Genomic DNA, 14,556 nt, shown 5'->3' on the forward strand with positions numbered 1-14,556 from the left:
TCAGGTCTTAAAATGCATAACATATGAAAAAGGAAAGGAGACATGGATTATCTCTGTGTGAAATACACAATAATATGCAGGGTGAACTTGGAATGAGTTGTTCACTAATGTTCTTGCCGTAGCATATGAAAGAATGTCAAAATACACACGCTCACTGAATACATTTCACATGGGTGAACATCAGAAGTTTTCAGCTTTTATTTTAAGACAAGGTCAACAATGAAACACTATCCGTATCTTGAAAGACCAACAGCTGAGTCGGGGGGGGATACATCTCGAGCTCGTAGTCCATTAGAAATATCATTTGCTCCTTTTGGAGACTTGACAAGAGTGAGACTGAACAGACAGTGCAATTAGGAGGCTGCTTACACCAGGACTTCATCATATAGCTAGAGTGGAGCCCGCTTATTGAAAAAGATGTGCTCATACAGCGGGAAAAACAAAGAGGTCTCACAACACATTTATCAGCTTAAATCAGCCCATCTCCAACATGTGCCTGCCACACGGCTGCTCAAAACGTTTATGCGAATTTGTCTTTCTGAAGTCCATTGTAGGAAATAACCAGAGGAGAAACTCGCGTGTACGAAAAGGAAGAACACATATCAAGAAATGGGAGGTGGCTGACACCCGCCTGACATGTTTCCTTTCAGCACGGTTCTTAATTCGCCTTTCCCTCCCTTGAGGAACATGTACCTTGTCTTGAAGAGGTCACATTTGACTGTTGTCAACACTGCTACTGAGAAAAAAGTCTGCTTCCTGCTCTGTCTCATATCTGGTGTGCTTTCATCAGACAGAGGGAAGAAGTCTGTGAGTTTTCGGAAATGAATTCTGTGTAATGTTAAAGGCAAAAGCCAGCCAGCGGTCAGAGATCAAAGCAGAACGGGTGAAACTTAAAACTGTAATTCTGTAAACCATCATTATGCTCCGAGTAAATGAGGGAAAGCTCTGTGGACGGGCTGATCTTCTGATTGGCAAGTCTGTACAGGGTTGAGTAGACCAAATAAACTGTGCTGATTTCTACACGCAAATGGCCAACATCAAGCGTTTGTGTAGGGGTAGAGGGCCGGCTCTAACCCACAATGCAATTTCGAGCTCACAGACAAAGTAATATGGCTGTAAATAACAAGAAATGAAGAGCTATGACATGAAGGAGAAAATGTGCTGACATGAGAAGTGATCTCCTCCTGAGTGATAGCCTGCACACTTGGAGACATTTTTGTACGGAAAGTGCTGCAGTGAAAAGAGTCACAATTTGTCACTATTACAGCAGTCGCCGTGGAGCGATGTCAAAGCCGGAGCATTAAAAAGCTCTTCACCCGTGACCACTGTGCAGCAAAACAAAGAGAAGGACAGTTGTTTCAGTTGGTTTTATGTTGTAGCATCCTTGAATTCAACTGTTGTTATAGACCCCAAACCACATGATCAGTAGGACAGTGAACCGATCTCAAGAAAGCTGTTAAGTTGGTCTAGGGCCCTCATGCAGAAAATTACCAAACAATATCTCTCAATAGATTTATCTCTCAAATCCTATGAGATTGATTTGATCCAACCAATATTAATTCAATTATAATTTAAATTACAGGAAGGAAAAATAATGTAGCCTACAGTACAGAGTGAATGGATAATGATGTTACAACATCTAGTATCTATTTAATTACATTGTGAGAGGTCCATGAGAAGTCACAGCCACTGACTCCTGAACATCTCTCTAAGAACCACAGCAGTTTTATTTCACGGCTGCTCTCAAGCTCTTCAGGAGCACTGCCAGGAGAAGCCACCGATCACCAGTCTCTCGGGTCCTATTGTTCAATCACTGAGTTGAAACTGCCTTGGAGTGTACTAATTACACTCAGTAAAGTGCATTGCAGAGCTTTCGTGACCCCATTGGAGGCTGATAAAGATGTGCCAGCTGTGACCAACGGAGGCCGCCCCCGAGCACTGGAGTTCAAACCAGGATCCATGGTCCTGAGTTCCCTCTAGGACAATCTTCCACTGTGGCCCACTTTTCTTGGAAACACTGAAGATGTTTACAAAAATCATACTGTAGGGTGAAATGGTGTTTTTTTTACAGTTTTTTTTCCATGACAAAGCTTACAGTAGATTATGGGATGGCCTGCTGGGTCAAAACAATCTTTCATTTTTTAATTTCAACTTGGAGTCCAAGAAACCTAATTACAGTTTATATATCGACTTAATGATGTGAGTAACTTTCAGTTGTTGCCAAAGTGCTGTTTTAACAGGGTCAAACCTCCTGACATGTGGTTGTACTTTTTTTTGAAGATATATTTATACTACACTGTAAAGAATCATGACGTGATTTCAAGTGAAGATTTTAAAAGGAGGGATGACATGGCCTGTTTACTTCTTTAACACAATGTAATTCCTGTTAAAAAGGGCAAAACATAACGCAGGGGGTTTAACGTGTAAACCAGCGGCTTATCAGTTCAGAGGACTAAAAGCTGTTTGTTTCAATAGAAGAAGTATAGAGGAGAGTCCTTAAAATATTAAACTATTGGTAATGGTGAGTTTGCCCAAGAGTTAAATTATGAATTCCATCAACTTGAGATGGAGAAATGAAACAATCATGCATGAGCAGCAATATTTAGAAACAGAAATTAAGCATGATTTCTCTGAGATGAAATCAAGAACATGTATTCTCCTGTGAACATGCTAAACTCCAATTCAAACTTTAACAACTTTAAAATCTTACATACAGGCTCTCATGTTGAACACATGTGAGTGTTCAGTAGTTTTACTATTCAGTATGGAATAGATAAGAGTTGAAAGGCCTTTAAAAGATTGTTGAATCAAGTACAATATTGTTGCCAAGGGTCCGTGTTTCATATACTGCAACGCTGGAGAGCTTTGTGGCACTGGCCTTTCATTTTTATAGCCTCAGTAGAGCCGGCAAGCATGTGTTTTTCTAAGTCTCCTATGTATTATACACCCTGCCTCAACCACTTCACCGCCTCTCCTCAAAAGAAATCCACAACATCATGTTTTACTTAAGGTTCAACTAACTTAGGAGAAGAAGAAAAAAGCTGATTTCAGCTGATTTCACAAATACTTTAGGTAATTCAATATGTGCGACTATAAATAGCACACAAAATACCTCAGGTTTTCATGAAGTGTGTTAATCAGCAAGGAAGGATCTGGATAGTGTGAAAGAAGGCAAATACAGGTCTCTTGTAAAAATCACATTATGTTTAACAATTGCAACAACAGATGAGTCAAAACCTAATATGTTGCTGGACAAGGCAGGAAAGTGAAACTGCTCTGAACAATTTGATTTGATGGACAATAAGTCTCTAAATGTCACTAGATGATGTAATACACTAATCAGCATATTCATGACTAGTGATTCATGATTAGTGTCATCCAGCTTCAGCTCTCTGTTTGTTTCCCTCCTACTCGCTGTGCTCATGTATACAGTATTTTATTACAGCCAAATTCCTAATAAAGCTGTTCTCATTTACATGTTTTCCTGTCTCTGCTGCCAGACAATGGAACGAGTTTGAAACAGTGACTGAAACGCTTTCCATTAAGACTACAGTATGTGTTAACTTCCGAGTCTTTTCCAAGCTGCTCCGTTGCACCGTAAAAATACTGGTTTTCAAACCCTAACATCTACTGATGAATAAATAAACAGATAAATTAAAAACTGAACTCCATCTGGGTGACACAATGCCTGTTTGGCAACATAAAAGAATCAAATCAAATGCCTGTTTGGCAACATAAAAGACAAACATTTGTGCCCAATCATTTTCAAACAGCAACATCCAATGGGAAAAGTCCAACACTCAGAGAACCAATGGCATAATTTCATCATTACAAACTCAACCATCAACTATCTAACAGATATTTTTTGAGGATTAGTGTTGAATCATGACTAGTCCAGCCAAAAAAAAAAAAGTTCTAAAACTCTTGGGCTTTTTCAGGAATTGTTCTGTTTTGTGTCTTCTCCTGTCAGATCTCTAACATGCATTACTTTAAGCCTCACTTCCATAGCTTATTTACTACACTATCCTACAATGTACCTCCGTGTATTGTGCAGTCACACTAACATCCATATAATGTGAGCTCTATAGAATGTTTTAAATATATCTCTTCCGTTTCTCAGACTGTTTCAGATCCTGCCCTCCCACGCACCCTCTCCACAGGCTCCACATTCCACATGGAGAGAAAAAGTCCAGTCCATGGGATTGCATTACCGCTAGGGCGATGCAATTCTGCCCTCTGTCTCTTCACTTTTATTTACTCTGCACTGAAAGATTAAATGAGGGGGGAAAAATGACAGCTTCATACTTCCTGTGATGCAAGCCATCCGTATTGCAGAGTATGTGTTTTGAGGCCGTAAAAGTAAACATTATAACTTTGATGTAGGGAAGTTTATATAGTGCAGACGCTTCCTCTTGGGGTGATCTTTATTCAATATCCTGAGATGTGCACTGCGTGTCTACTGTGCTGCCAGAGGTTACAAACAGTCTCATCTTCTCTCCATCAAAACATTAACAGCAGTGTCTAATAATCCCCATCTGGACCTGAGCGCTAGGTACCGACTATAACCTTTTTTGAGCATAACATCTATTTACTGAATGGTTGCATTCCATTGTTCAGATCTGCATGCTAGTAAATGCCCTGATGTCATTTGTCACAGTTTAATATGTCTGATTCTAAAGCTGGAGAAGGTTAATATCACATCACGAGGCCGCCGCCTCTGCTGAAGAGAAGAGCTATAAAGATCTCCGCCCGAGGGCAATCAGCTCAGAGAGAAGCTGCTCACCTGAAATGAGACAGCAAGGACACCCGGAGGTAAAACACCCCGTTAAACACTTGGATCAATATTAACGTGACTTCCATTTCATGCTTGCCCAGTTCCAATCACCTAACAATATACCCTGATACTGGGCCGCGGCTGGCTGTAACAGGGCAGGTTATTACAGGCAGAGGGCAGAGACAGAATGTGCTGGCTAAGCTGTCAATGCTGCTAATAGACAACGAGGCAGAGTTTAAGGCAGAGTTTAACCTGCCATCACGCACGCCCGTGAATTCACACACTCCCATACACACGGACACACGTTACACAAAAGTGATTACAAAGGTTACACTGATGCATTGGATTTCCCGATATATCAACCTGATAAAAAAAAAAGAAGTCTTTTCTTGACATTTGCACTCAGGAACACTGGTAATTTCAATTGCTCTAACATGATCTACATTCTGTTTCAGTCTGGACTGGAAAAAAAAGCAGGATTTCTAAATATCTTGGTGAAAACAGTGAGGATTGTGAGACTTGTAGGTGCTGTCAAAAATGATGTCGGCCACTCACTCACTGAAATGTTCTTTGCGAGGAAAAAAATACTATTCACTTTCATTTTCCCCATGTGAGCTCAAAAGATTGACGTTTACTGTGAACACAATAGTGCATGTTTGCCCTCGTCAAAGTTAAGATGGTGGCTGAGTGGATATTGTCATATCCTGCTGTCAAACCTGAAACTGTGTATTCAATTTAGACGACCTACCGGTTCTCCAATAGTCCCAGATTTTAAAGCTTGAATAATGACTCTCAAGGGCCAACTCAAACAAGCCTCTTTGTTTTTCTACTCTGGTGCCTATGCAGCCGGGAACCCACTAAAAAGTTCTATAGACTCCTTGTCATATCCAAAAAACAAAGTCTGGATGTTATGACTAATGGATATCCAACCTCTGAGCCTGTGCACCGGGGTTGTCTGCTTAAGACAGGTCCTATCTTTAATACCATGCTAATTAAAAGTGAATATTCATAAAAAAAACACCCCGACTGTCAAAGTACATTTAAAACAAAAAACTGCCAACTGTCGCTGCCAACGAAATCTACTGCAGCTCTGAAAAAGAACAAAAGATCCCTCTCATTTTAACTCATAACAAAACCTGGCCTCCGCTGTGCAACCACATCAAAGCCTGCAGGAAAAAGCCTGAAAGTGCAGCTCACCTCTCAAGGAGAGCGAGAGGGCCATCCGACCGCAGGCGATCCCTTTCACTTGACAAGTTTATGCATTATTCCGCTCATTAAATCGCGAGCCAGCAGGACTTCAGCAAGTCTTCAGTCGACTACGCTGAGGCTCTAATGTCAAACAACATGAGCAAATCTGAAGGCTCAAAAACATATTCTGTTGATTTGATGGCCTAAATAACGTGATATGCTTTCGTGGCATTGTCTGGAGGATATCTGTCACACAACTCACCAAGGGAGATAATACACAAAACAAATTGAGCCAATGCATGGTGGATAAATAGGCCAATGGACAATGCCAACTGAGAAAGTTAGTAAACTGAGTAACAGAAATGGACAGCATTGCTTTTTAAATCTTTGCTCTGAAAACTTTGCAGGTAAGTAGGACAGTCAAAGATGTTAATAGTCCTGTGTCTGTGGTGAACTACAGTACAGCCTCCACATCCCTCAGATGCTTCTATCTATGTGTATTATCTACAGTATAGTGGATTGGTGGGACTGAGTTGAATTGAATTAAGAGCAAACGACTAGAAAATGACAAGTTAATGTCAGAAACACATTACAGCAATGACCGGAAAGATATAGTTTGAGTTGATTAGGCCTTGTAAAATTTGTAACACTGGTTGTAAATGAGGTGAGGATTGTTTGGAATAAATATAAAATATGGATCAACAGTGAGACAGTTTATGCTGCAGGAGCAGTCTGAGGGGTTTTCTGATGATGTTTTGATATGTTTTACAGGTTTACTGGTATATACAAGAAGGCAATGTTGATGCAATGCAATGCAAGTCTTTGCTGGTGGTGACACTACAGTTTTCACAGCCATGAATATCTCTTAACAGGTTAAAAGCACTTAAGTTGTAGCTTGTGTTTGCTCGAGTCGTTCCCACAACAGAATCAACACATCACCAAAAGCCCACACAATTAGCTTATAGAGCCACCATGAAATCTAAAGCAGGAGGTGCAATTATTGCGTGTGTCTCATATATAGACCACCTGCAGCTCAGGCAGCAGCTGGCATGTGTTTATCTACAGCGCTGCCATGATCTCCGTACAGCAGCCACGGTGGAGCTGGAGCTGGAGCTGAGCGCAGCCAGATGACGTAGTGAGCCCAGCCAACGATCGGCTTCAGTAGCTCAACACTGAAACACATATGAGGCCAGTGAACACTGTAATCATTATGCATGTGTTGCTGTAGGTCTGCAGTCATTTTAAAAGGCTAGCCGGACCACAATGCATCGCCTGTTTTCTATTTTCTATAAAGTTAAAGAGGTGCTTGCTCCATTCATTTCAAAATCAATACATTCACCCCTGTGCCATTAATGCATTTACCCTGTTATTCAATTACATGTGGGGGAGAAGGGCGAGAGTGTTTAATAGTACCGAGCTGATTTCCTTTAAAGGGTGGTGTTGCATGACATAAGGCAAAATTGACACAAGCTGGGAAACACTAAAAGACTGGCTGGGTCAATAGGGAAAGTTTCAGACGAAGAGAAGAAAATAACAAAAGCGAGGGATCCAATTTGTTCTTGAGTATGTGTTGTGATGAAAATAAAAAAGTGCAATAAAATGGATGTGTCATGTTCACTTCACAGGACTCATAAATATGTTACCAATAAAAACCACAATTAACTTCTCCTATGAGCAATACGTTAAATCATATGGACAAGTCTGGACTTAATCTCAGTGCCCTTTAAATGTTCTTTCTATAATGCTTTAATGGCAGAATTTTCAGCTCCCTAATTCTGACACATTGCAAAAACATACTGATGCTGAACTCACCATATTCCTGCAGTGACTTGCATGTGACGTTTAAGTGGGTGGAGCCAAACGGGTTTCTGACAAATCTCCGCCTCCGTCGCAGGTCATCCTCCCAGTAGTCGAGACGCCAGAAGTCGTGCTGCTGACTATGACAGAGACAAGACGACAGGCAGGTTAGATGGAGCACACACCCCTCAGTGATGGTCTGCTTACAGCAGCCACTTGTTTATCAGGGGAAAACATCTTGAAGAGAAAAATCAGGGCACAGATAGTAGATTTATTAGGCTGACTAGTGGCATGCTCTGCAGAGGCCCAGTAATGTTAGCTCCGTTAAAGCCTCTATAGCATCAGAACAGCAGGGAGCAGCAGCAGCAGCCGCTGCACACATAAATCACAGGCACTCCCATTAACAAATACAGCATCAAATTACAAGTATAAATGGCACAGCTTGCCTCCTTTTTTACAATGTTTTTTAACAAGTCTTGTAAATCAAAGGTAGAAACCTCAACGCAGACAGCGTGGGGTTTAATGATCAGGGTCTTGGGGCGGTTGAGGCATGAGCCTATAAAACAAGCCCCCTCCCTGCATATGTGGAGCCATGATTAAAATAATGTGCTGAAATATTCATTGAAATGATTCCCAGAGCCCTGGAGCAACCCGACAGAAAATTGCATTTTTATTCATTATTAATAACAGCGAATTAGGGTCATAAAAAAAGAGAAAAAGAAGAAAACAGTTCCAGCATGTGGTAACCATCTTTGTAAATGATTATTCCAACATTAGTGAGGACCTGGGATAATTTTATTGCTTGCAGCTAATGCAAACCATTAAGCACCAGGACTAGCATTAGGTTACTAAGTGCTGCTTGTTCCAACTGTGCACTAGCTGGAGCTATTTCAAAGCCTTTATGTTTCCTTCAGAGGGAAATGCAGCAAAAGGAGAATCTTGCTTTAATTTACTCTTAACTGGGAAGATAATACATAAAAATAGTGATCATTCAAATAGTTGGTGCGTGGCTGACAGTAAGGTAAGAAGTGATTACATCAGCCTGGCATGAGGTTCATTTTTATTACATTTCCAGCCAATATGAAGAAACATGGCATTGCTCATTCCCCTTGATATTCTTGAGCTTCAGCAGCTACAGTACCAGTAGAGAGCAAAAAGTTTTGCTGCTGTTTATTACACAAACATGAGGTACATGGTGTAGTAAAACACAACTCCTTAGGCTTTTATCTAAATTGTTATCTTTACGTCCATATTACAGGTAAAAATTTCAAACGGCCATTTAAATCTCCAAACAAAGCCCACAGATCTGGTTCTGTGTCCAAATCCAACTAGAGATTTTTCAGCGCGTGTAGGATACGGTGAGGCCTTGGCAGGCAGCCGTCATTGTATGGTTTCTGCCCCCTTCCCCTGCCACAGTATTGAAGCAGTCTAAAAAGATTAAAGTGTTACAGGGGATCACATCACAAAATACAGCCTCCTTGCTCCGTGAATATAATATCTACAAATGTCAGAAATCAAGAGGCTCAGGAGACTTAGCTGGGCTCTGACAGCAACAAGAGCTCAGTTTCAGTTAAGTATCAATCAAAACAGAGACTGTGTGTGTGTGCACACTGTATGCACACGGCATCATGAGCTGCTGTATGCAAACCAAGCCTTAACGCCTTGAGCTTGTCCCCTGTCAATCTCCCTCAAAGCTTAACTGAGGAAAAGAGAGATGTCAGTGGGTAGAAAGGAGAAACCCACGTAAATGATATTGTAAACGCAAGATTACACAGTGTGAAAAATGTAAATCCACTGCAGGCAACTGGGCGATTACAGCCGAAGATTATGTCCCCTAATTCTCAGTGCAAATAGACAGCAGATGCCAGTGGGGGATAAATCTGCCACTTTGAAGATTCTGTTGTAACAGTATTAACTGCATTTGATGCATTTTGTTTGGTCTGGTTAAGAATGCTCATTTGAGTCCAACTTCAGCTTAGGCTAAAAATATCTTAATTTGTCTTTAACAGCAAACAAATGTACAACAAACGAAGTCCTCCAGTTACAATGACTGATTAATGAGTTGGACGCCAACGTTTTGATGTCTCTTCCCTTCGTTTAGTCGGGTGCAGATGGTTTCAGTTTGAATGTGGTATTCTGCTGTTTGAGTAGGACCTGTGATATTTTAGACTAGTGGTAAATGCTAGACCGGATTTGGACTGCCCCAAAGTGCCGTGCTAAAAGAACCGCCTTGCTGAGGGTGGTCCAAAAAGTCCACAGGAGTGTTACAGTCCTGACACAGACTCACAGCTTAGAGCTAGTGAGCTCTCAAACAAGGGATTTCTGAGGTGGCACTGAGCCACCAAACAGCTCATCCATGTCTTCAAAGCGTGGAACTGTGAGGAACAAGCAAGACATTTAATGGTATACATTTGTGCCATTTAATAGACTCCAGAAGCTAACAATCGGCCTACATTTTCAAGGCTGCAGACAATAAATTTTCAGTATAGGTGATGAAACCCACATCCCTCCTCAGGATCATTAATAGAAAGCCGGCTGCCTGCATTGTCTGTCTAACAACAACAAATTGTCCATCCAATAGCATTCTTTATTAAGCAGAGTTTTCGGAGACCTCCTTATTTTCCGCATCAAATGTGTCTGGCTTCATGACAACCATAAAGAATGGCTGTGAGCCGGCCTCCTAGAAACTGGCAAAATTTATTAGTGCCGTCACCCATCAATCACCCAAATGGATTTCAAACCGCATTTTAAAAGCTAATTTTCCAGCACTGATAACCTACAGGAAACAGGAGCACCATTATTTATGGACACTTCCAGACTTGCTAAGTGCAGTAGGATAAATGTGTAAGAAGACGATCATCTATTCTCTTCTCTTTCAAATAGGTATTTAAAGCACATCTTTCCTCGAGGAGCCAGTGTTGAGGTTTTTGAGGTGCCAGATCACCCCAGTCTACAGGGAATGTGTTTTGTTTGTAAAAGCAAAGAGAAAGCTGACAGGAATAATTCAAAATAAGATGGGGAGGGAAAGAAAAAATAAAAGGAATGATAACGGAGAGGAAACTATAACATCATTCTAGAAAAGAGAGATACTTTTGACAGCTGACAAGGGCTCATATTGGATTAGAGAGTGATATATTCTTAGTGCTACTGGTATATCAGGGCAGCAGAGACGCTATTTTATCTGATTCTTCGGAGGATGGTTTTGGTGTTTGAATAAAAGGGTAAACTTTACCTGCCTTTACCTGGTTTAAGGTGCTTGTTTGAGATCTGAAATTTCTGAGAGCTAAAAAAAAACAACAACAGACAAATGAAAACCTAACAAATAACACACGTAAAAGATTTAAAGATCAGCTACTCCAGAGTGCTCCATACTCACTTGAATTAGCACAATTCCCTTAAAATATCATCTCTGCAAATGAAATAAAATCCCTACAATTGAGATAAAATCAATGAAATAAAAATAATTTCATGAATCTAATGCCAAAAGCAATAATTCACTTATGTTTTTTAAATCAGTGAAAGTAGAATGGCTCATTAAAAATGAGTAGGGATGGTCTGCAGGAAGATGTGGATCTCATGGTTAAAGGTTTCCTTTTTATTCTATCTATGCTCAGAGGAGATTTGTGGGAGGAGGATGGGAGGAAGGACAGGGACATACTGATTCAATAAAACACCATTATACTCCTTTTAAAAGCTTCCATTGGTGACATGAGTAGGGGGTAATTATAATAAATACCAGTAATCAGTGACAATTCTATTCAGAGGCGCAGCGACTGGTTTCTATCACACACACACACTGGGACACTGAACACACGTCACTTGGAGTAACTCTGAAGACAAGCAGTCTTTTCTTTCGTCCTCTGTTGTCCTAATAGGCTCTGACTGTGAGTCACAAAGTCCATGAGGAATTTGTTTGAGATGCAAATATTGCTCTACCTAAAAGCCGACATGAGAAAAAAAAATACAAATGAAAAATTAAAATAAATAAATAAAATGGATTCAAACCTGACTAGGAAGTGCAATAAACAACACTGACCATTTCAGCTACCTGGAGGCTGCCCAAACAGAATTATACAGGAAATTCAGGCACCACATTCAGCCCAGAAATATATATATATATATATAAAAACCTGTTATTGACCAAATACGATTGCTTCATTGGATTCAGTCTTTCAGTCTAAAATGACAACCAGATATGTGGATGTGTAATGACAGGGATTCCACACGTCATGAAAACCATCAGGCAGCTGGCAGACACTACAAACCAAAGCAAGGAAATGCAAGAACATTGTCTGTCAACCAGTGCGTTCTTTTTGGTAAGCATTTTTACGCCACATTCTTCCATATACTGCTGCTAGATCAAAAAACAACCCCCCCCCCCCCACTCCACCTCCCAAAAAAAAAAAAGAAGACACTGTATCAAAAAGTGGTGACTGGCAACCATATGGTGATCAGTATTTTTTCAGCCCACTGTTTTCAAAGTAACCTATAAACTAAGAAAAAAATACACAGTAATTTCCTCTATAAAAACACATCAAGTTTGATCATGCATCTGTCAAACGGCGAGTGTTAACTGACTGTATAGCCAACATCATGATCAGATTATCACAGAGGGCTGCAAATGGTACACAAGACTTTCATCTCCTTAATTCCCCCATTTCTTATCATCACTACACTCAACACTGTTGCAGACATGAGGACACCGAGCTAGGATCCAAATGCTTTCAGTTACTGGATATGACATTCCTTTTGTAGATTGAGAGATAGAGAAGAGCCACATTGAGGAATGGTTATTGGACAAAGACAAAAGGGAAACTACACAGCAGCAACAAGATTAACTCCAGGTCATCTGGTGTAATGAAGACAGACGTACGCGATCAGCCGGGGGATGCGGCACTCTACTGTACTGGAGGTGATCTTCCCCTGGACGGCGAGAATTTGTGGATGCCCATCTTTCATCGGAAATGGGGCACAGTCAGGCAATGCCCAGCTCAATTTCAACACCCTGTGAAATTGATGATTGTGTGAATGGGCCTTTTTCCAGAGATAATTAGCGCAGTGTGCAAGGTTAAAAGCAGCTCAAGGGAATAAAGCCTGGTGTAGGTCAAGAACAAGTGCTAGCTGAGAGAAAATCAGCTCACAAGAACAAAGCAGCACCATGCTTTAAATAAAAACTAACTCAATAAATAATAATAGTTAAAAAAAAAAAAAAATCAGCAGCACTTGCAAGCTGTATCAGTGGACTGCATTTTATTGAAGCCTCTCTTGTGAATGAAACTGCATTGACACAGAAACAAAAAAAAGATACACATCGTAGCCCTCTGGATGTCAGAAAGAACAATATGTTTGAAATACATCTGATATTCTACTGGGCTGGTTTTTGTTTATACTGTCTGGATCAACCAGAGACCTTGGCCTTTCTTTTCTGCCCCAGAGGGGTCATCAGACCTTGAACCCTCTGAGGCTGTAAGGCCATATACAGATGCCCCCCCTTTGCACTAGTGGGCTTCTATTAGAATTGATAACCCTTTCAGGCGAGACCAAATACTCGAGGCACATCGTGAGTAAAAAGGCTCATTCCATCACAAAGTTATTATCCACGGGCAGATTGTTACCATTCATCACGTGTGAGAGATGAAACTCACTGTTAGTCAAGGGAAACGGCTGTTTCACCACCTTGCCACGGATCAATATGTGCCGCCATTTTCCTTTCTCCTCCCTGCTACAAAAAAGTAATTATACAGAAGAAATGTTGACAATCAATAGACTAGTCAGGTAAGGTTAAGGTCTGCTGTGGGGGCCAGTGGAGGCTCCTCCGTCAGCTGTCACTGATGCTGCTGATGTGAACATGGACGTCCGCATGGGAACAAAGGGAGGTTTGTCTCCTTCAGCCCCTTTTACATTTCTCTTAGGCTGGTAGTGTCGAAACAATTAGTACCTGCGGATCGCTGGTGGATGAATGGTAGAAAATGACACAAGAGAGATGCACTGAAGTTCACAGTGTGAATACCTAAGTTAGAGTGTCCATAGTGTGTAAGAGAGTTTACTTGTGTACTGTATGGCTTTATTAGCTCCACAGGGTATACATGTTACAAATAGTGAACAGTCTGTGTATGCTGTGGCTGATGTAAAATGATTTGTTTTCAAGATAATCCTACATTTAGGAAACATTGTAAAAAAAAAATAAAAATAAAAGATAATTGGTAAAAACAACAATAGGTCGGTGAGCAAATTTAAATCATTCAGTTATTCAAGGAGTTTTGTTGTGTGAAACCAACATTTTCTGCTTAATTTACTCTCAGCAAGTCCTTGTAGTGTCACAGTGCGGTAAAATGCGAGAGAATTTATCGTATCGCCACAGTTAGGTGGTCCTTTGCCGCAAAAGTGCTGGACATTATTCTTGAACGAATTTATCAGCCTCGTCTTGACATCTACTTTCACTTTAGACGAGCCTGAACTTTATAATCCACTGGCATGGTTCAGAGGTCAACAGCAGAGGGGACCAGAGGGCACGGAAAATCACTCTCTCCCTAGAAAAAACTCTGACATCCAATTTTCAACTTGATTTATCAGTGTAAAGCGAAAATTGATAGTGTGTCATTACTGGGCAGGGAGCTGTCCTGGAGAGATGTATCAAAGCCTCCTCGTTTTGATTTAGCACAGCGGATCAATACAACCCTATACTGTTTCAATTTGAGGAGTATTGATTTTCCTATGCTGACTCTATACAGGGGGACATTCATCATCAAGCAAGCATATAGTATGATCCTACAGGCCACCATAGGGTCTGATCTGCT

The 14,556-nt window shown here is 40.8% G+C and overlaps 1 protein-coding gene across 7 annotated transcripts in view; it reads right to left on the reverse strand.

Moving 5' to 3' along the window:
- The window catches only part of nbeab (neurobeachin b), a 213,911-nt gene that overhangs the window by 63,450 nt on the left and 135,905 nt on the right, over positions 1–14,556 (reverse strand). For all 7 annotated transcript variants that reach the window (XM_085795996.1, XM_085795995.1, XM_085795997.1 and 4 more), the window contains one exon: positions 7,775–7,899. In XM_085795996.1, the coding sequence (XP_085652122.1) occupies positions 7,775–7,899 (125 nt within the window). The remainder of the gene's footprint in view (positions 1–7,774; positions 7,900–14,556) is intronic.

Source organism: Trachurus japonicus, chromosome 13 (assembly GCF_045865225.1).
Source record: "Trachurus japonicus isolate A0001 chromosome 13, Traja_1.0".
Lineage (NCBI taxonomy): Eukaryota > Metazoa > Chordata > Actinopteri > Carangiformes > Carangidae > Trachurus > Trachurus japonicus.